This window comes from Cyprinus carpio, chromosome A13 (assembly GCF_018340385.1).
Source record: "Cyprinus carpio isolate SPL01 chromosome A13, ASM1834038v1, whole genome shotgun sequence".
In the NCBI taxonomy this organism is placed as follows: domain Eukaryota; kingdom Metazoa; phylum Chordata; class Actinopteri; order Cypriniformes; family Cyprinidae; genus Cyprinus; species Cyprinus carpio.
The window spans coordinates 6,930,652-6,955,978 of NC_056584.1; the positions used below are offsets into that span (position 1 = coordinate 6,930,652).

The 25,327-nt window shown below is 39.5% G+C and overlaps 2 protein-coding genes across 2 annotated transcripts; one reads left to right on the forward strand and one right to left on the reverse strand.

Moving 5' to 3' along the window:
• The first annotated feature begins 1,250 nt into the window (after window positions 1-1,250).
• On the forward strand, window positions 1,251-6,248 carry cuzd1.1 (CUB and zona pellucida-like domains 1, tandem duplicate 1). The gene is made up of 2 exons (XM_042768296.1): window positions 1,251-2,721; window positions 3,052-6,248. The coding sequence occupies exons 1-2, from the start codon at window positions 1,251-1,253 to the stop codon at window positions 6,246-6,248; spliced, it is 4,668 nt and encodes a 1,555-aa protein (XP_042624230.1).
• A 16,799-nt stretch (window positions 6,249-23,047) lies between these two features.
• On the reverse strand, window positions 23,048-25,327 carry LOC109079004 (hydroxycarboxylic acid receptor 2-like). Its single transcript, XM_042768500.1, has 2 exons — window positions 25,177-25,327; window positions 23,048-24,117 (listed from the first exon to the last, which is right to left on the reverse strand). The coding sequence occupies exon 2, from the start codon at window positions 24,083-24,085 to the stop codon at window positions 23,108-23,110; it is 978 nt and encodes a 325-aa protein (XP_042624434.1). The 5' UTR covers window positions 24,086-24,117; window positions 25,177-25,327; the 3' UTR covers window positions 23,048-23,107.

The following is a 25,327-nucleotide window of genomic DNA, read 5'->3' on the forward strand; positions in this document are numbered from 1 at the left end:
CGTGTTTTGATTGAAATGCAGCCAAGGGCTAACATTTCAATGGGACTGTGCACGTGTAATTAAGTTTCCCACACGTGTCAGCGCACGTGAGACCGAGATCGCTGTATAATGCATTTAATGCAGATACGTAACTTTTCCTCTTATCCGAGTTTGAAGATTGTGTTGCTACCCTGCCATCCAAGGGACATCTCCGTTTGATTCATCTCAGTTTGATCCTTTTTGAGACCGTTTATCTTTGGGATATTTTTTACAAGACTGAGTGAATTTTTGAACTTAAACTGTGATCTTCAGTTTATTTCAACACACCCTACGTCCAGACAACGCACTCTCATTCATCGTTCTACGAACTGGTATTTTTCTCATTTTTCTTCCTTGTTACTCAGTGACTGAACTGATAAACAGGGAACTGTGATAATTCAAGTGGACTACGGAAATTAAGTTACTGTGACTAAACCTTTGAAAGGACATTTCATATAAGTGCTCATTCTAAAGTGAGATTTAATTGTGTATTGTTTATTTTTTTTATTTTGTTGTTTTCAAATGTGATTGTTTGAAGGTGATCATTTGAAAAAGGGTGAGATTTTGTGGGCTTACCAGTTGATGAAAAATTGCATTTGATCTCATTTTGAAGTTTCATAAGGGATTTGTTAAACAAGTGAAAGATTGTTTTTTTTCAATTGATGTGTTGAAGGTGATTGTGTGCATTTGTAAAGACAGCACAATTACTGTAAACTCTTTGTATTATTTTCAGTTAATTGATTTCTTAAATAGAAAAAATAATTCATAAGAGAAATCTGAAAGAATAAATAGTTTAATTCCTTTTTACACTTATCTACAGTGTATCTTTCTGATGAGAGCTGTCAGGGAGTAGGGAAGTCTCACTTATTTTATTAGATCTGGGGAGGGAGGAGCATACGACACTGTACTCTCATGTATGCAATTTCACTTCAGGAAGCCACAGTGTAACATTAACATACCTGAAGCCTACCCTTGTCAATCAGTAGTGTTCCGACACAATAAAGTAAGAAACCACATACACGCGTTAGTGTGTAACGAGACTAAAAGGTTGGGGAACGGGGACCAAGATCCTTTCGTTGTCCAAACTTCCAGGGCAGCCGTAATCCATTTCCCCTACACGATGGGCTTAATACCCCCGTTACAAAAGTGGCGTCACGAACAGGATCGAATTAGGCACATTTAAGTAGTCACACGTCTACAGGCTCACAAGTTGTTTGTTGTCAAGTACGAAGATGTCTGAGCTGCAGGAACTGAAAAGAGAGATGGCAGAGATGCAGAGGAGGTTTGCTGAGCAGGCAGGGGCACTTGACCAAGCCAGGGCAGAGCAGAGAGAAGCCCTATCCTTAGCAAAGGTGGTAATTGAGAGCCAGGCCTCTGCGCAAACGACCCCAGCTGCCATTTATATCCCTAGGGACCGGAAGCTCCCTGATTACACTGGTAGCGTGTCAAAACCAGGAGACCTGAGTATTGAAGAATGGGTGGCATCAATGAAGTCTGCATTTCAAGTCATGAGGGTGCCCACTGAGGATCGTGTTGAGCTGGTGAAACAGCACCTAAAAGATGAGGCCAAAGCCACAGTGAAGTTCATGATGGACGGAAAAGAGGAGTCTGTTGACAACATCTTCACTGTTCTCCCTGACACTTATGGAGATAAAGTCCCCATTGGTACAAGGCTGAAGGACTTCTATGATCGTTCTCAGAATACAGGAGAAACAATACGCTCCTATGCATATGACCTCCGGGAAAGACTTAATCGTGTTCAGCGCCGAGAGCCAGCTAGAGTGGCAGATGCAGAAAAGGTTTTGAAAGAGCAACTGGTGCTAGGCCTAAAAGATGACTTCCTGCGTCGAGAGATGAAACGCAGAATTAAAGCTGAGCCAGATTTGTGTTTCGTGGAGTTGATGCAAGCAGCAATTACCTGGTCAGAAGAGGAAAAAGCACAGCCTTCTAGTAATGTCAGGCCCAGTACCCGTGCCAGAGGGGTAGTGAATGCTGCTGCAGCACAGGATGCTCCCTCCACTATGTCTTTAGAAAAGTTGCATGAAGCAATTCAGAAAATAGCTGCTCGTCAAGAGGAATTATATCAAATCGTTCATGCAAAAGAAAGGGATAGACCACAGCAGAGCCGTCCAAAGAATCAACCGCTAAAAGACAGTGAAGGCCGTTATATTTGTTATTCTTGTGGTGAACCTGGACACACCAGTCGCTATTGTACACAAGGTGGCAAGCCTGGGAGGGGACCAGCCCCATCACAGTGTATAGTGGAGTCCGCTGAAGTTACAGAGAGAGATTCAGGAGGTGCAGTACAGAAAAGCCCAGGGCCCTCATTGATTAGATGTCACACAGCAGAATGGTTGGCTGATGAGACTGCTGAAAAACTGAAGGATAGTGCTTTTGGGGATTGTCTCGCTGTTGAGGTGAAGATAGCTGGTGTCAAGACCAAGTGCCTCTTAGATACAGGGTCAGAGGTGTCCACCATCTCTGAATCCCACTTCAGACAGCACTTTGGGGAGCAAAAGCTAAAGTTGTCCTCTGCATGCTGGGTTAAACTGACAGCGGCCAATGGCCTAGACATTCCTGTCTTAGGTTGCTTACAGGCTGATGTAGAATGTCTGGGAAAAGTGCTTCCTAGTAAGTGTATATTCGTTCTGACTGACACAAGTCCTGATGTCAAGGAAATGAAAGGAGTGTCTGGAATCATCGGTATGAATATACTCAATGAAGTGCAGTCTCTGTTTATCTCAGCAGAGGGGATGGAAAAGGTAGACAAGTATAGTCAGCGAGATGAAGCTTAAGTCCGCAGGGTACTTGCTAGAGCTGAGAAGGAAGCAGGACATCTAGGGCCTGACGGAAGGATTGGGTATGTTAAGATTGCTGGAAGACAAGCTGTCACTATTCCTCCCCGCTGTGAGAAGGTACTTGAGGGCCGCTGTGGAGTGTCACCTAGGGTGAAGAGTAATGTGCTGGTAGAACCTGCAGTTGGCACTAGTTTGTCGAAAGGACTCTTAGTGGCTCATGTTCTTGCTAAAACAGACTGTGGAAGGGTCCCTGTGCGTATGCTGTACTTGAGTGGAAAGACCGTTAGAATTGCACCCCGATCTAGAGTGGCTTCTATTTTTAAGCCGAAAGAGGTGGTCACAAATAATGTTCTTGAATTGGAGGAAGATGACGGTGTACTTCATGTCAAAGAATTAAAGGAAGATAATGTTCAGGCTGATAAGAACTTACTCATGCAGCCGCCAGTTCCGGTTGAAGTAAATTATGAAGGTCTCACACCAGCACAATGTGAAAGGCTCGCTGAGTTGTTATCAAAACACAGAGATGTCTTCTCTAGAGATGACCAAGATTATGGTTACACCACTGCTGTGGTGCATGATATCCCTACTGGCGAAGCACCACCAATAAAACAGCGTCATCGTAGAGTACCACCACAGATATTTCAAGAAGTCAAAAGACATGTCCAGAACCTGGTGTCCCAGGGAATCCTCAAAGAGAGCAGTAGCCCCTGGGCATCACCCACAGTTATCGTAATGAAGAAAGATGGCAGTGTGCGTTTCTGCTGCGACTATCGAAAGCTGAATCAAGTGACATATAAGGATGCTTATCCGCTTCCACGGGTGGACGAGTCCTTGGAGGCGTTGGGCAATGCTAAACTATTCTCTACACTGGATTTGACTGCTGGGTATTTCCAGGTGGCTGTGAGTGAGAAAGATAGGGAGAAGACAGCTGTCACCACCCCATTTGGGCTGTTTGAGTGGACCAGGATGCCGTTCGGGTTGTGCAATGCTCCGGCCACCTTTCAGCGCCTGATGGGTGTGGTGCTGGGTGACTTGGCCTTCGATGTTCTTCTGGTCTATCTGGATGATGTCATTATCTTCTCCAGAGATTTTGAAAGTCACTGTGAGAGGTTAGAACTTGTCTTTAACCGGCTAAGACAACATGGTCTGAAGTTAAAGCCAAGCAAGTGCTTCCTTCTAAGGCCTGAAGTAAAGTTTTTAGGGCACCAGATCTCCTCAGAAGGCATAAAAGTGGATAACGAGAAAGTTAAAGCTTTGGACACATGGCCAGTTCCCAGAAATGTGAGAGAAGTCAGGCAAGTGCTTGGTTTTATGAGCTATTACCGAAGATTTGTCCCAAGGTTCGCTCAAATTGCCAAACCTCTACATGCACTGGTAAGTGGAGGAAAGAGAAGCAAGACCTCAGTAACATTCACTTGGACTCAAGACTGCCAGACCGCATTGGATGAGTTGAAAGGGTGTTTAATGTCCCCACCAATTCTAGCGTATACTGACTTCAGTGAGCCCTTTAGACTTACCACTGATGGAAGTAGTCACGGACTGGGAGCGGTCCTCAGCCAGAAGCAGGAGGGGATTGAGCGTGTGGTGGCATACACAAGCAGAGGACTAAGAGGTTCTGAGAAGAATGACAAAAACTATAGTGCATTCAAGTTGGAGCTGCTTGCATTAAAGTGGGCGATCACAGAAAAATTTAGAGAATACCTTATGTATTCAAAGTTCACTGTGCTTACTGACCATAACCCGCTACGGTACCTCTACTCCACTAATCTTGGCGCAGTTGAGCAGCGCTGGGTAGCGCAGCTGGCGGAGTATGACTTTGAAGTCTGCTATAAACCTGGCCGACACAACACAAATGCGGACGCCCTGTCGAGGATCCCCTCAAGGGAGGAACCGGAGGAGGATGATGATGGAAAGGATTTCATCCGGCTAGGAGCTGATGAGGTGAGAGCATGCTTGTGGCCAGGCAAGAGGATTGACCAAGAGGAACCTGAAGGTAAAGCTGCGGTTCAAGCATCAATAAGAGGAGAAATAAACGGGTATAGCTGGAGCGAGATCGGAAAGCAGCAGAAGAACGATCCTGTGATCGGCCCCATTTATAAAGCAGTATGCGATACCAAGAGACCAAGTAAAATGCATCACAGTTATATGGAGCCTAAAATGAAAAAGCTTGCCAAAGAGTTTGACCGTCTTAAGTTGCGTCAGGGAGTGCTGTTCAGACGCATCCTGGACCCTAGGGATGGGGAAGAGATCTGGCAGGTGGTTGTTCCTGAGCCTATACAGCGTGAAGTGTATGAGGGACAACATGAACACGGAGGTCATTTTGGAGAAAGAAGTACATTAACTCTAATGAGACGCAGTTATTACTGGCCTACCATGTCTGCAGATGTTCCATGCTGGATAAGGCAGTGCAAGAGATGTACACTAGCCAAAGACGTTTTCCCCAGGCTTCGAGCTCCTATGACATGCAGTAATGTTTCAGCTCCATTAGAGGTCCTAGCCATGGATTATACACAGCTTGAACAGCCTTCTGGAGGGTATGAAAATGTGCTCGTTCTCACCGATATGTTTACCAGATTCACAGTCGCTGTTGCTACCAGGAATCAGACCGCAAATACAACAGCCAAGGCCCTGCTCAAGCACTGGTTCGTTTATTATGGCTGTCCGGCTCGCCTGCATTCTGACCAGGGCAGATGTTTCGAGGCCAATGTGATCAAAGAGCTTTGCAGGATCTATGGTATAGGAAAAAGTCGTACAAGCCCATACCATCCACAGGGAAACTCTCAATGTGAGAGATTTAATCGTACCATGCACGACTTGTTAAGAACCTTGCCTCCAGAGAAGAAGAGAGATTGGAAGACTCACCTTCCAGAGCTGGTAATGGCTTACAACAGTCACGTCCATTCATCTACTGGTTATTCTCCGTTCTATTTAATGTTCGGAAGGGATGCACGTTTACCAATGGACGTTTTTGGAGAAAAGGATCTAGACGAGGATGAGGTTGATAACCTGGATGACTGGGTGAAAGGTCATCATGCAAGATTGAAGACGGCTGTGGAGGTTGCAAACGCAGCATCTCAAGAGGCTTCCAGAAAGAGAAAGAGGATTTATGACCGCAAATCCTTTGGAGCTCTTGTGAGGCCTGGAGATCGGGTGCTACTGCGCAATCACAAACACAGGGGTAGAAATAAAATTCAGGATAAATGGGAAGACACACCATATATAGTGCTAAAGCAAAACCACTCAGACATACCTGTGTTTACCGTCAAACCAGAAAAGGGGGGTCCTACAAAAGTAGTACACCGAGATCAGCTTCGGCACTGTTCGTTCCCATCACCCACAACACGTCAGACTTTGTCTGCTTTCATGAAACCCTACGACACTCCACTTACCATGCACACACAAGGGTGGGTCAAGAGGAGTCAGAGAGAATAAGACAGGGTGTTAACTACGAGAATCAGAATGTAATAGCAGAATCAGAGTTGAGGGTACAAGATGACTCCGATGATGCTGATGTTTCAGAAGCTGAAAGAGAAAGTATTTCTGAGCCTAGGTGTCTTACAAGGGTGTCTTACCTGTGAAGTACAGAAGTGACTATGTTGTGAAATAAGAGTTCAGAGTGTTCTGTAACTTTGGGTAATAACAAGTTATTCATCTATAATGTCATGTTTTCTAACATGTTGTTTTGTGTTTCAGAGATGAATCTGCCGGAGATGTCAATGGAGTGGCAGGGTTTAGCAGGGTGGAATGTAACGGGTATATTATTTTGAAAGGAGTTTATTTTTGGTATACTTTTATTTTGGCGAGTGTTCCGTTTTTTGCGCATGCTGTAATTGCAGCAGGGGGAGACGAAGAAGAGCACGGCATATGATTGTGTCGCACACAGAAGTGAGTGCAGTGTTGTGATCGAGAAGCTCATTCGATAAAGTTGCTTCAACGGAAGATTATCGAGGCTTAAGTCGAATAAAAGACAACAGCACTAAGTGAAGGTGTGGACAGTGAACCACAGTTCCTAGAAAAAAATAGTTTTTCAAGTTTTTCTCGTGAGGCGTGTTGGCTGTAAGAGTGACGCAGTTACATATTGCAAAGGCCACGGAAATTGTGAGTACGCTTAGAGTGAAACCTTCCTTGATTTTTGTCATCAAGAGACTTGTATGTGTTTTTGCTGCATTTTGCACTTTTCGTGTTTTGATTGAAATGCAGCGCCAAGGGCTAACATTTCAATGGGACTGTGCACGTGTAATTAAGTTTCCCACACGTGTCAGCGCACGTGAGACCGAGATTGCTGTATAAAGCATTTAATGCAGATACTTAACTTTTCCGCTTATCCGAGTTTGAAGATTGTGTTGCTACCCTGCCATCCAAGGGACATCTCCGTTTGATTCATCTCAGTTTGATCCTTTTTGAGACCGTTTATCTTTGGGATATTTTTTACAAGAATTTTTGAACTTAAAACTGTGATCTTCAGTTTATTTCAACGCACCCTACGTCCAGACAACGCACCCTCATTCATCATTCTACGAACTGGTATTTTTCTAATTTTTTTTCCTTTTTACTCAGTGACTGAACTGATAAACAGGGAACTGTGATAATTCAAGTGGACTACGGAAATTAAGTTACTGTGACTAAACCTTTGAAAGGACATTTCATATAAGTGCTCATTCTAAAGTGAGATTTAATTGTGTATTGTTTATTTTTTATTTTGTTGTTTTCAAATGTGATTGTTTGAAGGTGATCATTTGAAAAAGGGTGAGATTTTGTGGGCTTACCAATTGAAAAATTGCATGTGATCTCATTTTGAAGTTTCATAAGGGATTTGTTAATCCACAAGTGAAAGGTTTTTTTTCAATTGATGTGTTGAAGGTGATTGTGTGCATTTGTAAAGACAGCACAATTACTGTAAACTCTTTGTATTATTTTCAGTTAATTGATTTCTTAAATAGAAAAAATAATTCATAAGAGAAAGAAATCTGAAAGAATAAATAGTTTAATTCCTTTTTACACTTATCTACAGTGTATCTTTCTGTTGAGAGCTGTCAGGGAGTGGGGGAGTCTCACTTATTTTATTAGATCTGGGGAGGGAGGAGCATACGACACTGTACTCTCATGTATGCAATTTCACTTCAGGAAGCCAACGTGTAACATTAACATACCTGAAGCCTACCCTTGTCAATCAGTAGTGTTCCGACACAATAAAGTAAGAAACCACATACACGCGTTAGTGTGTAACGAGACTAAAAGGTTGGGGAACGGGGACCAAGATCCTTTCGTTGTCCAAACTTCCAGGGCAGCCGTAATCCATTTCCCCTACACGACGGGCTTAATACCCCCGTTACACAAAGTAGGGCATTTTTAGTCTCGCTTAGCCAGACCTTCAGACTGACGGCAGAAGGTCTGGGAACCCTGGCCGCTTTGAATGGCAAGGGGCCATATGACTGACAGATATATCAACCAATCACGTTTCGCTTTGTGCCACGTCATGTTTAGGGGCATGGAAATGTCCTCACAATAACAGACCGTGTGTAAAACTTTTGTACATATTTTAAAGATTCTATGCCGCGAACTTTAAATATTTAACATACTTTTAAAAATCCAGTGTTCACTTGATCCTGATTAGTGCTTATTATCACACTTGTAAACACGAAGGCTTTCTTCTAACATGAGGGGGTTTGGTGTCACGTCATATTTGTTTCCAGGCAGAAAGTTAAAGAATGTGACACACACGTCCTGTACTATTCAACCAAGCCGATGACGACATTGAAATTCCTGAAGTGTTTCCACTTTTGTGTGCTGTATGCATCAGATGTTCAGTCAACGATCTGTAGGTGTGACGTCTGAGGCTGAGACTAGGGATTTTGAGCTGCTTGCTTGATTTTAATTTTTATTTTTTTGCAACACTTTAGATTAGGGAACACTGGTCACTATTAACTAGTTGTTTATAAGCATGCATATTACTAACATATTGACTGTTTATTATTACTTATAAAGTACATATTAATGCCTTATTCTGCATGCATATTCTAGATCCCTTAACCCTACCCTATACCTAAACGCAACTACCTCACTTACTATCAATAAGCAGCAAACTGAGAGTTTACTGAGGGAAAACTCTTAGTTAATAATGAATATGTGTTGCTTATTTTTTTTAGTTTATTTGAGTAAACATCAGCAAGAGTTGATGAAAATTCACTCTTTTTATTTTCTAAATGTATGTTAGAAATCGTATTGTGAATGGTTTATCCATGTACAGTATATGTTTCATTTAAGAAAAAAAAAAAAAGAAAACAATTTAAAAAATATATAATTAAAATGTCATGACATGATCTTCCAGTGAAACGACAGACTTCTCTCAAGTGATGTATGCTGGTCTTTAAACATTTAGTCCAGTTAAACTCTGCCCTTTTCTTATGACTGTAAACTTACATTCAGGTCTGCTTCCATCAAAGCAGCAACTATTGATAGAACTAAGACTCCATCACAACTTATGTTTTCTGTCCATATAAGACCATGTGAGATTGTGGTGAAAATATTAGTGGTGAAAATATTAGTGGTTAAGATTTTGAAGCTGAGCACAGAATATAAAGTTATTATATGAGTGTTGTTGATGTCTTTTAAATGAGTTTAGAACTAATTAAGTGTTGCTTGGGTATTCTGGTTGTGGGTTGTCTGTTGACTTTGCTAGGGTTTTCTGGTTGGTTTCTACTTGCTAGCCATTGTTAGGGTGCTCTGACTGGTTACTAGGTGTAAACCAGGCATAACCAAACTTTCTTAAGTGTGTCTGGCCATCATTTAAAGTTGTCTCTGCCCATTAAACTGAGATAGATAGAATACATGCGTAACCTTTAAATCCACTGAAGAGAATTGGTACTGCTTGACAATTTTAATGGTAGCCAGTGCAGTCTTTCTAGTTTAATAACACATGCTTTCTCATCGGTGAACTTCATCACAGCGGTTGTGGTGCCTTTTGTTGAAAAGATATCATAGCTGCTAGGAAGCAAACACACACATAACCCTATTCTGTGCTTAGCTTCAAAATTACAACAGATATATCAACCACAGTCTCATTTAGTCTCATATGGGAAAGAAGTCTTTAAAATGGAACAGAGAGAAATACAGAGAAAGTAAATGTATGACGCAGTAAGTGAGAGAATCACATAACTTGTTGATTTGCTATTTTCCCAAGTAAATACTGATTATATACAGGACTGCATCTCTCTCTCTCTCTCTCTCTCTCTCTGTAATACTGTAATACCAGACAGTATGAACAATATTGTCTGAAGCTGCATCAGAAAACACAAATATAAGTCAGTCTTTCCTCAGATAACAAACTTTGTGCCAATCACTACATATTAAATAGTAAATGAGTGATCAAGCCATTTTTTAAACTATATGGGTGAATCTGTAAAATTGATCACTTATGTCCTCTTATGCTCTGTCGTGGATACTGGATGTTGTGAGATGACAAAAGCAGAAGCAAAATCTCCTCGCCTTTCGCCTCTTTTCACACTGACAGCTAGTCTCAGTTGTTGTGAGGCAAGTTGTTGTGTTCTTAGTATTTTGGTGACAGTTACATCATTGCTATAACAACCAATGTAAATGTACTGTAAGTAGCCTAACTAACTAACATGCGTAGCAACCGCATAACAATGCCCTGGCAACCAACATATACCCAGTCAAAGTCCCTTTTAGACAAGTATTTCACTCGGTGGCCATCTCAGAAACTCCTCTTGGGCATGCAAATGCAGCTCTGTTCTCTTTGAATGGGGAAACATTAAATTCTACAAAACTGTTCACCAAGCTTATGAATAAATTTCAGATTTGAAATCAACAATGAAATCTGACAACAACTGTCTCATAAATGTTGTTTCTTATGCTGCAATAGAATTAAAAAAGCTTATTTTTCAGGCTAGACCAGCCAATGTGCATGCACAGTCCTAAGCACATGTCTCCAGAATGCTGACTGTTTCTATAGCAACCGGGGCATCTAACGGCAGCTGCAGTGACGCGATGTCTCTACCGAATAGGGTTTGGCTCTCCCAATTCAAAACTATACCAGTGACACGTCTTGGGTATTTTATAGTCTTTGACCCAGCCAAGGTTCTTTGGTAAAATATGCCAGTGTAATGAGTCAACTGAAGGCGAGTGTAGTGAGAACCCATGTGCAGTTTTATTTACAGTAATCCAAACATCCAAACAATAAACAAAGACTTGACTTGACTTGACATGAACAGACTTGACTTGGCATGAACAGACATGACTCACCGGCAGCAGATTACAACATAACTAAATGACAAGAGACAATGACAATGACATGGCTACTTATAGCAAACAATGAGGGTAACATGACAAGAACAAACCAATGGGAAACAAGACACATGACCTGGACAACCAATCAGAACATGACACAATGAACAAGAGAACCAATCAGAACATAACACACAGACAAGGGAATCACATGACAAGACAATAACCAATGAGAACATGACACATCAATCAAACTACAAAATAAAAGACGTGAAAACAAGAACATGAAACAAAACCCCAAAACAGACATTACAGCCAGTGGTATAATTTCTGCAAATTGATATCGCGCTGTTCCTTGTTCATTTTCTTGTACAATTTCAAAGTGAAGTGTTCAGTGAGTGGTACTAAAATGTGTGCTCAGTTTTATCTGAAACAGATGAACCAACATAATCGTTGTATTATGCTGGTTGTTGTATGTATCATGGCAGTGCGTAAATAAAATGTCCAGTGAGTGGTGCTAAAAGTTTAGCGCTATATTGTGTCTGAAAATAACATACCACTTAAACTGAACCCTACCCTAAACCTAACAGTGTTAACAAAAGGCAATTAAATATGGTTGAAGCTATCCATTTTAGCTTGCTTCTATAAGTCAGTCAGCTCTTTCATCGTGACTCTTGTTTCATGGGACTCATACGCCTTGTTCAGACTCTCAGTTCAAATTCATTTTTTGTTCATATCCGATTTGAATCCGATCTAAATAAATGACTGTACAGACTGTGTATCATAACTGCTCAATTACGATTTGTTTGTCCATGGCGTCCTTTTGTTTTTCTCAATATCTGCATTGGTTTCTATGACAATGACGTTGTGTTGGTATGTCTATGCTAAAAAAACAACAACATTACGAGCAATACAGTTTGCAATACAGGTGCTGTCTTACAACATGACGACATGTTGATGTCACAATGGATTATAATAAGGGATAACAATATTACGTCTTAAGAGGCAGCGGCAGAAAGGTAGGAAGCTGTTTCACAGCTTTATTCCATGTTACCATCTCTGCCGGTCTCAAAGCTCAAAGAGGTGGCTAGACTAGCAGTACATTGTCATTTTCCGTGTGACTTGCTATTTGCAGCAACAACATTTCTATCAGAAAGTCTCAGGAGGTGAAGCTAAAACTCAAAAGTATTTATTTACAAAACCAATACAAAGAACATAATTATTTTGGCGAAAGCCCCATTTGTGGCTTGAATCAGACGTTGTAGATTCCAGCTATTCCTGCCGAAGACGATGGCAGGGTGGTGCATACCCCCGCATGGACGGGGCCAACCTGGTGGTGGTGGGGAGGATGGAGGGAAACATCGTGGCAGTATCTGCAAACACAATGAAGGGTGAGTAGAGGGCTTTTATATTCCTAGTGTTGAGTGCCGATTGGCTAGATCTAATTGTAATACGTGACTTGGCATTAAGTCTTCCTAGTTTTTTTTTTTTTTAACAAAATGAGGTTGAAGACATTATACAGTAAATGAAAATGTGTCGTTTTATTAGGCTATTGCTGCACGTTTCTTTGTGAAATTTGATAATAAAACTAAATTGAAATTTTAAAACAAACCCCAAATCAAACAAGTTACACAAATAAAATAAATTTCTTAATTTTAATTTCCATTTAAATCTAGAGGCAACCACTGGATTTTAATCATGATCCAAACAAAGATGCAGCATACATGCAGCATGAGTAGATGTGAATCTAAATTAGACTGTATAATTTTGAAATTTGAAGCAAAAACAGAATGGTCTTACTTTAGTTTTGTGAAACTATACTTTATAAACATATCTAAAGGAAACGGCAGACGAGCTGAATTAGATGCAGATTCACTCTCTGGCAGCAGGAGGCACTTATGAACAGCAATGATGCACAGTGTTTCCTGGGTTACCTCTGTAAACAAAGCAGAGCTGCTATGAGCACTACTTTAATATGCATTGTTCAGAAGCAAGATGAAAAGAGAGTACCATGTAAACTTTTCTAAAGATAGTCAGTTCCCCTCAGAGATACACTCATATAAGCTCCTACTCCAATTGTATTGCGATTTGTTTGGCATCACAACAAATTTGAATCATCACATATTTGAATCAATTTTCGACCGACTCGCGGTTAATCATTACATCCCTAACAAAATCTGATCTGAGCAGTTAGACTGAAATGCATTTCCAGAATTTCGATTTGAATAGGATTTGCAAAAAACGGATTTCATGTAGTTTGTTGCCATTCAGAATAGCTAAATATGTTCAGATTTCAGTCAGATTTGTACAAAAATTGGATTTGGGCTGAGAGTCTGAAAGAGGCTATATGCTCTGCATTTGCTTTGCAAAATCCATACATATGGAGCTGGTTATGATGAAACATCAACATGTTTTAGTTTACAAATTATGCACTAAGGCAAAATGTTTTGAGGTAATAACATAGTATTGTGCAAAGAACCACATGTTGGTTGTTGGCGTTTTACTGCCAACAGTGTTTCAGCATGTATAGGCAGGTTTTTAGAGTTTTACAAAAAAAGTAAATAAATAATAATAAAAAAAAAAATTAAAAAATAAAAAGAATAAATGTAGGGGCACATTTTTACAATGAGCCTGGTTTGCTGTTCCTCTTGAATTGTGGGGTTTTCATGATGTTAACCATCACTCACATACTATTAAACATGTAGAAATGTAGGTGGTCCATTATTTTTTATGCATGTTGCCTAAACAGAAAAATAAATTTGTACATAGTTATTTCAGATCTAATCTGTTTTCATTTCTTTCAACATGCACAAATAACTATATCATCTGTGTCTGTATAATCTCTATTTTCTTGCATTCAGGGGGTCAGACTTCCACTCAACCAATCGTCACCTGCCTGGAGGTCTGCATGTGATTAGGAGTCAGAGAGACAGGTATGATAAAAGAGAGGGTCTGACCTCAGTTGCACTCTAATGGCATAACAAAGAACAATCTTTCTTTTTCTCTCTTTCTCTCTGCTCCACTGATCCAAGAGGAAATGTAATAAAAATCTGATATGAAATCTCCTTCTGGCTGTTCTATTTTAATATTTAATCATCAGCCCATATCTGTGTTAAAGGTTTTTCACCTGGATTGTCGAGCAATCTCATATACATTTTTTTGCATCATTGTGGGACATCATCTGGATGTACCCTTACAAAAATACACCAGTGATACCACAGTGGTGTTTTAGATAGTAATACGTACCATGGTTTTAAATGACTACCATATTCTTACATTATGGTATTTACATCACTCCCTAAACTACCTTATACAATAACATGGTATTCTCATTACTTGTGCCTTTTATTACTTAATTGCTACTGCTGCAAGGGGTGGTTGCTAAGGAAAGCATAAATGATAGTCATGTTTATGTGGCTTGTTAAAGAGATAATGTTTATAAGCAATCAGTATTACAGTCGTCTCACAGCAGATGATCCAAAAAAAAAAAAAAAAAAATAACCTGACCAGAATGTGCCCAGTCAGTTTACAGTATTTAAACTGTAGCAATGTTTTTGTAATGTTGATTTTTTTCTATATTGTTATGATGTAATTTAACTGTCATATATTTTAGATTCATTGCACACCAACTGAAATATTTCAGGTCTTTTATTGTTTTAATACTGATGATTTTGGCATACAGCTCATGAAAACCCAAAATTCCTATCTCAAAAATTAGCATATTTTCATCCGACCAATAAAAGAAAAGTGTTTTTAATACAAAAAAAGTCAACCTTCAAATAATTATGTTCAGTTATGCACTCGATACTTGGTCGGGAATCCTTCTGCAGAAATGACTGCTTCAATGCGGCGTGGCATGGAGGCAATCAGCCTGTGGCACTGCTGAGGTGTTATGGAGGCCCAGGATGCTTCGATAGCGGCCTTAAGCTCATCCAGAGTGTTGGGTCTTGCGTCTCTCAACTTTCTCTTCACAATATCCCACAGATTCTCTATGGGGTTCAGGTCAGGAGAGTTGGCAGGCCAATTGAGCACAGTAATACCATGTTCAGTAAACCATTTACCAGTGGTTTCGGCACTGTGAGCAGGGTGCCAGGTCGTGCTGAAAAACGAAATCTTCATCTCCATAAAGCTTTTCAGCAGATGGAAGCATGAAGTGCTCCAAAATCTCCTGATAGCTAGCTGCATTGACCCTGCCCTTGATAAAACACAGTGGACCAACACCAGCAGCTGACATGGCACCCCAGACCATCACTGACTGTGGGTACTTGACACTGGACTTCAGGCATTTTTGGCATTTCCTTCTCCCCAGTCTTCCTCCAGACTCTGGCACCTTGATTTCCGAATGACATGCAAAATTTGCTTTCATCCGAAAAAAGTACTTTGGACCACTGAGCAAAAGTCTCTGTAGCCCAGGTCAGGCGCTTCTGCCGCTGTTTCTGGTTCAAAAGCACACGCCTGTGCACGGTGGCTCTGGATGTTTCTACTCCAGACTCAGTCCACTGCTTCCGCAGGTCCCCCAAGGTCTGGAATCGGTCCTTCTCCACAATCTTCCTCAGGGTCCGGTCACCTCTTCTCGTTGTGCAGCGTTTTTTGCCACACTTTTTCCTTCCCACAGACTTCCCACTGAGGTGCCTTGATACAGCACTCTGGGAACAGCCTATTCGTTCAGAAATTTCTTTCTGTGTCTTACCCTCTCGCTTGAGGGGGTCAATGATGGCCTTCTGGACAGCAGTCAGGTCGGCAATCTTACCCATGATTGCGGTTTTGAGTAATGAACCAGGCTGGGAGTTTTTAAAAGTCAAAGCCTCAGGAATCTTTTGCAGGTGTTTAGAGTTAATTAGTTGATTCAGATGATTAGGTTAATAGCTCGTTTAGAGAACCTTTTCATGATATGCTAATTTTTTGAGATAGGAATTTTGGGTTTTCATGAGCTGTATGCCAAAATCATCAGTATTAAAACAATAAAAGACCTGAAATATTTCAGTTGGTGTGCAATGAATCTAAAATATATGAAAGTTAAATTTTTATCATTACATTATGGAAAATAATGAACTTTTTCACAATATGCTAATTTTTTGAGAAGGACCTGTACACTGTACGATTGTAGGCTATCCCAAACAAAAGATGACCGACATGAAACAATCGCGGTGATTTCTTTGGTTGTGGCTCCTAAAGGGTGGTCCTGCTTCAAGTTCAAGGTGTCTGTATAACAATATGTGGAAACCACAATTGCCAAAGTGCGATTCATCTAACTCTATTTGTTTACCACTAGTGCATGCTAATGATGTTTATTGTACTATAGTAATTTGCCTTGTAGCCTACATTGCAATAGGTGTCATCATCGTCTACATACATGACGTACCCCAATTTATGAGATCCATGTAGCACAGTGTGATTTGTAATATTTCTTATAACATTGTTTAAATTGTACAGTCTGTCGAAGACATTGCAGGGAGCCAGTAAGCAAACATCTAGCAACCATCCAAAACACCTTTGTATAACTGTAACATTCTATAATACCCACTGATTTATAATAGAGAACTGGATTGCCCATGACGTCATAAAAGTTAAGCCGTTGTGCCGCCATGTTGGTATTCATTACATTCTATTAAATTAAAACGTAGTATTATTTTTATGAATAAAACATCACCTAACAAGTCTGTTTTTATATCTGAAGTATCCCTGTGCATTCTTACAATGCAAATGTCCTAAGCCTATAAATGGTTGTTTGTTTAATGTTGGGAATTTCCCATGTGTATAAGAAGTTATATATCATATTCATTACAGTATTGTAAATCAGATGAACATGATGAACATCGGCAGATGAGATCCAGATTACACATGACAAAGTGCTCATTCTGAAAAATCAGGAAATAAAATACACGCTCAATCAGGAAATAAAATACATGCATAATAACTTATTCAGAGAAATAACACTGACTACACACAAGACATGAAGCTTTATTTTCATGATGATGAATGGTAAGCTTTAAATTTCAGTAAAACATAGAGAAATTTAGTAACAGAGGCTTGTATTGTATATTCAAATCAATTTCTGATACTAATTCCAGATACGTGTTCTTGTTTAATATGTCCTGCATAATTATGAACATAAAGAAATATATTTTATGTTGGATCAGTTACCTGTGTCGGCAGTGTGCAGCAAGACACACCCACATTAATGATTTCAATATATCACATATCCTAACCAAAAAATATGCTAACCAAAAAAACCATAATTTGAAGTAACAATTAATTTACACACACACACACACACACACACACACACACACACACACACACACACACACACACATATCTTAAAAACTAATCTTGTGTGACTGATATGCTTCAAATCAGATAATTTTAGGTCAAGGTTTTAGCTGTGAGTCATTAGCCCTTTCCACACATACATCTGCTGGTAAATTACCATAATGTGCTCTGTGTGAATGCAGCACAAGATTACTGAGCACATAAGAGTTCAGAATGCGCTGACATAAGACGTCTACTCTGGGCCAGTCATAACATTCAGACGCAGATCACTCATTTACTCCGTGCTGTTTATGGAAGTCATAGAAATGTCTAAAGTTGTCTAATACGATGTCTTTGGGCCAAAAGCAGCTGCATGAATGTGAGCGTTTGATGCAAAGATGAAAACATCAAAAAACAATGACCGCATATACCCCTCTTTGTTTCCAAAGACAACACCGGGAAGCGCAGCTGTTTAAAGGTCATTTCCAGTTAATGATGTCACAGAATTTACTGGTATTTTGAAACTGATCATGTAATGAGCAATCCAGTCATTAGATAGATCCGTGAGAATACACTAGAAATGGCACTGCAAAAATCACCATTAACACAGCAGCCACATAGCAACTACCCAGAAAACATTAGCAACGACAGCTACTCTGAATACCTTAGCAACCACAATGCCCTGTCAACCGCCCAAAACATTCTGGTAATCACATAGAGACACACTAGCAACCACCCAGAACACCCTAGCAACCACAAAGCAATGCATTACAATCACTCCGCTCACACTAGCAACCACATAACAATGCTCCAGCATTGTGGTGTGATCAGGACAATATGGTCAAGAATGGTCTGTCCATTGAATTGAGTCTACAAAAGTGATTCCATTAGCCAACAAAACCTTTAATGGATATTCCGATTAGAAATCCTACAAAATCATACATTGATGTATGTCATCTGAACTTTGTTTTTAAGACCATGCATGCTTTTTACATTATGCTGTATATAAACTAGTTCTAAATTGTGAAAATAAAAAAAAATATTGCAGGACTCAAGCCATTTTTTCAGTCTATCTGTCTGTTTTTTTTTTCTTTTCTTTTTTTCTTGTTGTTGTTTTTTGCATTTGTGTGAGATGTAATCCAAGTGCATAACCGCAGTGTTGAATTTAAATAAATTCAAGCATGTGGGTTTGTTTAGAATTGCTTGTATTGATTTTTAAAGGAAGCGAGAGCAGATCTGCTTAAGAGCTCATACTGCCACTTCTTTCTCTCAGAAGCGGATGATTTCTAAACCAAAGGCCATTAACAAGGCCTCCCAATGCTGTTCCTGTCAGGAGACATCACTGAGATTCCTTGCTGAGAACAGATAACAAAAGGTCTTTCACAGCTCGCACTTCTTGTCACATTAGCTAGAAAAGGTGTCCTGAAGAAAAGGGTACCAGGAGTTGGGCGACATTCATGCTTTGTCTGGTTAATGCAGGATGCCAACATACACAAGAGTTTAAAAACAACACTGGCAGGAACCTATGTGTGTGCGACAGATGATTTACTTTATTGTTCTGAGATGCGTGCTTTAAAGCAATAGGTTTCTATTTATAGGTTTCTATCTTTGCTTCTGTCATTTAACTTGACAAACCATAAACAGACACTGTATCATGGCCCTGGTGTTCAGGTTCAGAGCTGCTCTGACAGCTTCATATGCCTCAGTGTTTTTGTTGCCAGTTCTGGCTGTCGCAAGTTGTCAACCAACAAGATACTTCTGGCTCCGTATTGGTCTGATAGTGGGACAATGCATCACATGTTGGAGAGTGTATAGATTTGATCTTGAGGTTATTTTTACACTGGTGCTGTGGCCACGACCAGAGGAGAGAATTGAGTGTAGCAGGTCTGATTAATCTGCTGTGTCCAGTGCAAGGGGAAGATGTCGCCCCTAGGCCAATTCACGTTAACACACCTCAATAAGAAACTGCAAAAATGCACTTCCTCATTCCCAATTATCACTTCCCAAACTATCTGGGAAAGCATGGCAAATTAGACAGTCAAAATATGCGTTATTAACAAGCAAACACTGACATTGTGGTGATGACTGAAAAACAGAATTGTCTGTTTCTGACATGTTCACTTGCACATACATCTAGCATGAAACAAACACTTACGCTAAAAATGGCAGAGCAATTACCAATACAGCCTTTATAGTCTTCAAAACTTCACTTCATGACCCTATTACTGAGTCCTTAAAATTTGCATGCACAAAAGTTACATACCAGCATTTATAAGTCGGGCCTAGTATGAGCCTGACATCTGTGTCAGCTTTTATTATCAATCAGACATATGCTAAAGAGACAGGCATAAAGTTCTGTCTGGATTCATTTACATAAGCCATTGTGAGATTAAATGTTGTCTGAATCTGTCCGAAACCATTTCAGGACAGAAAAATTATGTTATAATGTAACTGTCTAGTCTTAAAATGATTTTTATTTTTATTTTTATGATGATTATTATTTATTTATTTTATTTATTTTTTTAAACCAGAGGTTTGGTTAAATGGACAGTGCACATGCAGTGACATGTTATTATACAGTCAACTTGAGTTTACAGTGTGTGTGTAATTGCATTTTCTATAATAAAACTAGCCAGCTGAACACAAATTAAATCTTGATGTAGGTTTGTTGACCCTACAACATTCTGTGTCAGTTGAAAGGTCATAGAAAATGTGTTATTAGTATGCTTGGATCCTTAGATATTAATTATTGGATATTAATCATCTGAAACTGAGGCAAAGTGTAATTAGATGCTTTCTCATTTAAGGGAGCCTGCATTTTGCAGACAGTTTTATTCAAAGTGACTGCATTACATTGCATTCAAGTTATAAATTTTTTTCAGTTTATGCATTCCCTGGGAATCTAGCCCATGACATTGGTGTTGCTTGTGCCACTTGCTTACAAATGCATACATCACAAGTGCAATGACACATATAAGTAGATCTCAAATCCAAAATAGTAAACCCACAACAAGTGCAAATATATTGTAGAAATAGTATAAATATACTTCTAATGTTGTTGGCACTAAACTTATAAGCAGGAAGTTGATGTAGAAACAATGACATTACATCATTGTTGTCACACAACTGTAATGTTACCACTAGCAAGCCTACTTTCCAAACCATCACAAGCAGTTACAGAATGATAACTTGGAAATGGTCAGTAATGTTAGCAAAAGCCTGCAAACATTATTAATCTTAACTTTAAAATGGAAGTACAGATACATAGCTTTACGGAAAGGTGGAAATTAAATGGCGTCATTGTGAAAAGGGCCTAGACTAGCAAACCTGCGTTAGACAGTAAACCACTCTGAATCAACATGGACTAGTGCTAGATGGATCAGGTGTTAAGAAGGCCAACAGTGGGTGCTCACCCTTTGTGGGTCCTAATGGCCCAATACAGTGATGTATACACTTCACTGTGAGAACACAGTCCTTCAGGTATGCTGTTAAATGGAGGTATTTTTTTGTGGTCAGGATTTCTCATGGCGTTTCTTGAAAGAATGTGGGTGCAAGTTGCCCATTGGGCTCCTAATAATCTCCATCTTTGAATTGACTACATAACTCCCTTTCCTCTCCACATGTGCTAGGTACTATGGCTGTCGTCACATCTTCCAGGTGGATGCTGCACACTGTTGGCAGTTGAGAAGGTTCCCCCACTGGATTGTCAGAAAATTGCTATAAAATATAATTAGTATTATATGTAAATGTTGCAAACATGTGTCTTGAGGATGTGGCTGGAGAGTCAGCTGATCTCAACATTACTAGAATTCATTCCAGTGTGTGGTGTAGACCTTGTCAAGGGGAAATCCTTCATGAAGCGTTGTGGTCGACTTAGTTCAAGATCAAAGAGATAACAAGAAGCCATTTGGCAGCAATGTAAACCAAGAATAAACCTTTTGGATTGAGGAACTTTCTTTGAGGAACAAATGCAGGAAGTAACAGGATGCTATTGTGTTTCACCAAGATATTGTTGCAACATAAGTTCGTTAAATCACGCGCCTTTGTAATTTCATCCAAACCACAACCAAGAGTAAAATAAGAGAAAAGGGTTAAAGGGTTGAACTCAAACATGAACTCAAACTTAATGTTGACACTTTTTCCCAAAGACTGACTTTCTTCTGGGGAACCTAGAAGAAGATATGGGACATGTTTCAGCATTTTTTTTCTCTCTATAAAATGGAAGTCAATGGTCACCAAAACAGTTTGTTTACCAACATTATTTAAAATATCCATGGAAGACAGGTTTGGAATTACATGAGGATGACAGTAGATGACAAAGATATTACAACAAATGCTATTTAATCACAGTAGTTATAGAATCACAGTTTCAACAACATATAACAATATGTTTGTATTGATCCAACATTGAGCGCGAGAGAGAGTCAATTTCTATAGGCATTAATATTACTGATATTTTCAAAAATATTTTGTGGTTTTCACAAAACCGAGTAGCTTTTCAGGGTTATAACTGAGGATAGAAGTGCAACCTGCCTGCTTGAGAGTGTGTGGGAGCCTTTGAAGTGCAATCGTCCCCACTGGCAGTTAAGAGACTCTCTTCTGCTTTCACTCTAGCCTTCTGTTCCAGTTATGACAACACGATTGGAGCCAAATTTCATTTGCATTTGTGTGAATGCAGCAATACAGGTATTGACAACTGATTATTGCTGTTGCATCTCCAGCTGACCATTAGTGAACACACTTACAGAATCTGAATTATGAAAGTGAAAAAAAAAAAAAAAAAAGTGACTCACTCAGAACCCATCCAAAGTGCACACACACAGCAGTGAACACACACCTGAAGCAGTGGGCAGCCATTTATGCTGCAGCGCCCAGGGAGCAGTTGGGGGTTCGGTGGCTTGCTCAAGGGCACCTAAGTCGTGGTATTGCCTGCCCGAGACTCGAACCCACAACCTTAGGGTTAGGATTCAAACTCTCTAACCATTAGGCCATGACTTCCCTATGTTTAGGGTTAGGTTTATTGTTATTTGTTGTTTGTGTGATGATTTATATTGATATTTCTAATTAATATAATTAATGACAAGGTAAAAGTCTCTGTTTGTTAAGTTTGCAAAGCTCAAGGGTCTTAATTATGGGGAAACAAGCCATGAGGTTTATTGTTACACCTTGAGCTTCTCCAATAATCAGTCAGTAATCCAACATGTATATGAGTTTGTCCAGCTAGAATTTATTCAGTTAACAGCTGTTCTGCTGATTGATTGGCTGATTGATTCATAGATTGATTCATTCAACTCTATATTCAGATAATTATAATGTAAATAATACAAATCTATTCTTTTACATTTACATTTACATTTAATCATTTAGCAGACGCTTTTAGCCAAAACGGCTTGGCTAAACAAAAGATGAGAACAAAAGAAGCAATCGATCAACAAGAGAACAACAACGGAATACAAGTGCTATGACAAGTCTCAGTAAGTCTAGTAATGTTTACTGTACACGTAAATGACCATTCCATGAAGATCATCCAATAATATTTTTTACATTATCATTTGTGACATTTATTTTGCATTTGTAATATTTTAATTACAGTTATGCATATGACATTATGTATTATATAAGGTCTCTATACTTTATGCATCAGTATAAACATATGTACAAAAAATACAATAGTATGTATATGTAACAAAAAGACAACTATATATATATATATATATATATATATATATATATATATATATATATATATATATATATATATTAAGCAGTATGTACACAGTCCAATGCCCAATCCACCCTCAGTCAGTTCCGCTGCGCATACTGCCTCGTCGGCTCAGCTGTAGCTCCATGATTCCAGTTCGGTTTACAGCGCTTTTCAGATAATTGCGGAAGACAGAGCTGGAGAAGCAGTAGATGACTGGATCCAGAGCACTGTTTAGGTAGGTGAAGGCTATGGACATAGCAAACAACTGACTGGTGAACGTGTAAGCCTTACAGTACTCATTTCCAAGGGATTTCAAATAGAGTGCTGTCAATCCTGTGGCGATGCCGGGAAAGAAGCAGAGGACAAAAATCACAACAATCACCAGGACAGTCCAAATAGCCCTCTTTCCTTTCTTGTTCTTGTCCATCTGGCGTGTACGTAGGATACATGCAATACTCACAGAGCAGAAGATCAGGAGTAATAGAGGCAGAAAGAACTCTAACACAAACACAGCATTATGCAGTTTGATACCTAGCGATGTTTTCTCGTAGTTACTGAAGCTCCTACAAAGAGAGATGTTTTTTTCTGTTTTCAGAAGTTTTTCGTTCAGCAAAGGGATCCTCAGAGATATCACAACAGCCCAGATGAAGCAGGCAACCCCACCTGCTTGTTTTATGCTTATGTGATTAATTTTGTGATGCGGATGGACCACTTTAAAGTAGCGATCAACAGCCACGGCAGTCATGAAGGCAATGCTAGCTGAACGGTTGACTGACAGCATGAATAGGTTGATCCGACACCAGGCGTCTCCAAATATCCAACTCTCCTCACGCACAAAGTTGTCGATGCGGAAAGGTAGGCTCACAAGGAGCAGAAAGTCAGACAAAACCAGGTTAAAGAGGAACATGACGTTGGCCCTCCGAGTCCTAAGGGTTTTGCTGAAGACTAACAGTGCTATGACATTGCCAGGCACGCCGAGTATCAGCTCAATGATGAGTATAGGAGGAAGGACGGATGCCACCAAGGTCTGAGTTGTCAAATTACAGTGATGTGGAGTGTCATCGGGTGTCATGGTAGTCCAAAGTCAGAGCTGCTGCGTCGTTTCTGAAAATGGAGTTCAGAGTTTTGCATTAACACAGCTCTGCAACAGAAATACCATTGTGATGTCACTTCAGGAAGGTGGTCGTCATATATAGCATGCATTTCACTTCGGTGACATATTTCTTATTGGACACCCCTATAAGTTGGAAGAAGTAAAATCTTGTTGCAACATCGTTTGTGGTACACAATGAAGCCTGTCTTCCTGCATAGTGTAAAATGCTGAAGCAACTGTTTTAGAGGAACAACAGTTTCATAAGCTAGTAGAAGCTAAAGAACTGTTGCATGAGCATCTGCAAGTGAAAATAATTCTACACCAAAACAAGCAGGCATTTTTAACCCTCTAAATCAATTTGAGGTTGAGTAAATTATGACAATTTTAGTTTTGTTTATTATTTATATTTGTCCTTCATGATTTCAGAATTGATACATTAAAGGGTTAAAATATGTACTAAGGATAAGATCCAGTGCTAATCTGATAAATACTGACCCATATCTAAATGATTAATGGGGTTCCAGAGTAATAAAACTTAAAATTTGGATACCCCAGTATAGCACGCAAACATATGCACAGTGGACAATTAAACCAAAACAAACTTATTTCTACTGAGAATTTTGAAATTGAAATTTTTCTGTGTAAAGGTATAGTAGTGGTTCTTATGCATTGTTTAAACAATCAGATTCATTGACATCTACATGCTAAATTAAATTAATCTGAAATTAGGACTTTTAATAAAAAACATTTCTGGTCACAAATAGATATTGTTTTTCTTCTATCGTAATGCAATTAAAGGGAAGTCATGTTTTGTAATTTTTGGAGCCAAACAAGGTCAGGGTTGTTTCTCCTTGCCGTTTAACAGTGAGTGATTTTGCTGTTTAACATAACTATCTCAAAGTTACCCAACCTGAAGCATCGACTTACAAGACCAACTTCACAGTGTTTATTTAGCACTTGCAAATACAGTCCTGTTATCATGAGCTACTGTACAGCTTACCATTAAATAGTGTAGTAATTTAAATCAAATTTGAAAAATATTTATGTATGAAAAGTTTCTCATGACTTACCAGAGTTGGCAACTGACTATTTTGATTATTCTTTCTTGAGTGAAACAATCTTCAATGTGAACCAAGGTCTGGTCTGAGCAAAACTACCACTCAGAAGTTGTCTCAAAGCAAGCTTCCTCTGTAATAATGAGTCATAATATATGATGTGAAG

Excerpts from the sequence above, each read along its gene's own strand:
- cuzd1.1 (XM_042768296.1), top strand. The coding sequence starts at position 1,251 with ATGTCTGAGCTGCAGGAACTGAAAAGAGAGATGGCAGAGATGCAGAGG. Across the intron at positions 2,722-3,051 it reads AGGAGTGTCTGGAATCATCG|ACTGTGGAAGGGTCCCTGTG; the intron begins GTATGAATATAC and ends TTGCTAAAACAG.
- LOC109079004 (XM_042768500.1), bottom strand. The coding sequence starts at position 24,085 with ATGACACCCGATGACACTCCACATCACTGTAATTTGACAACTCAGACC.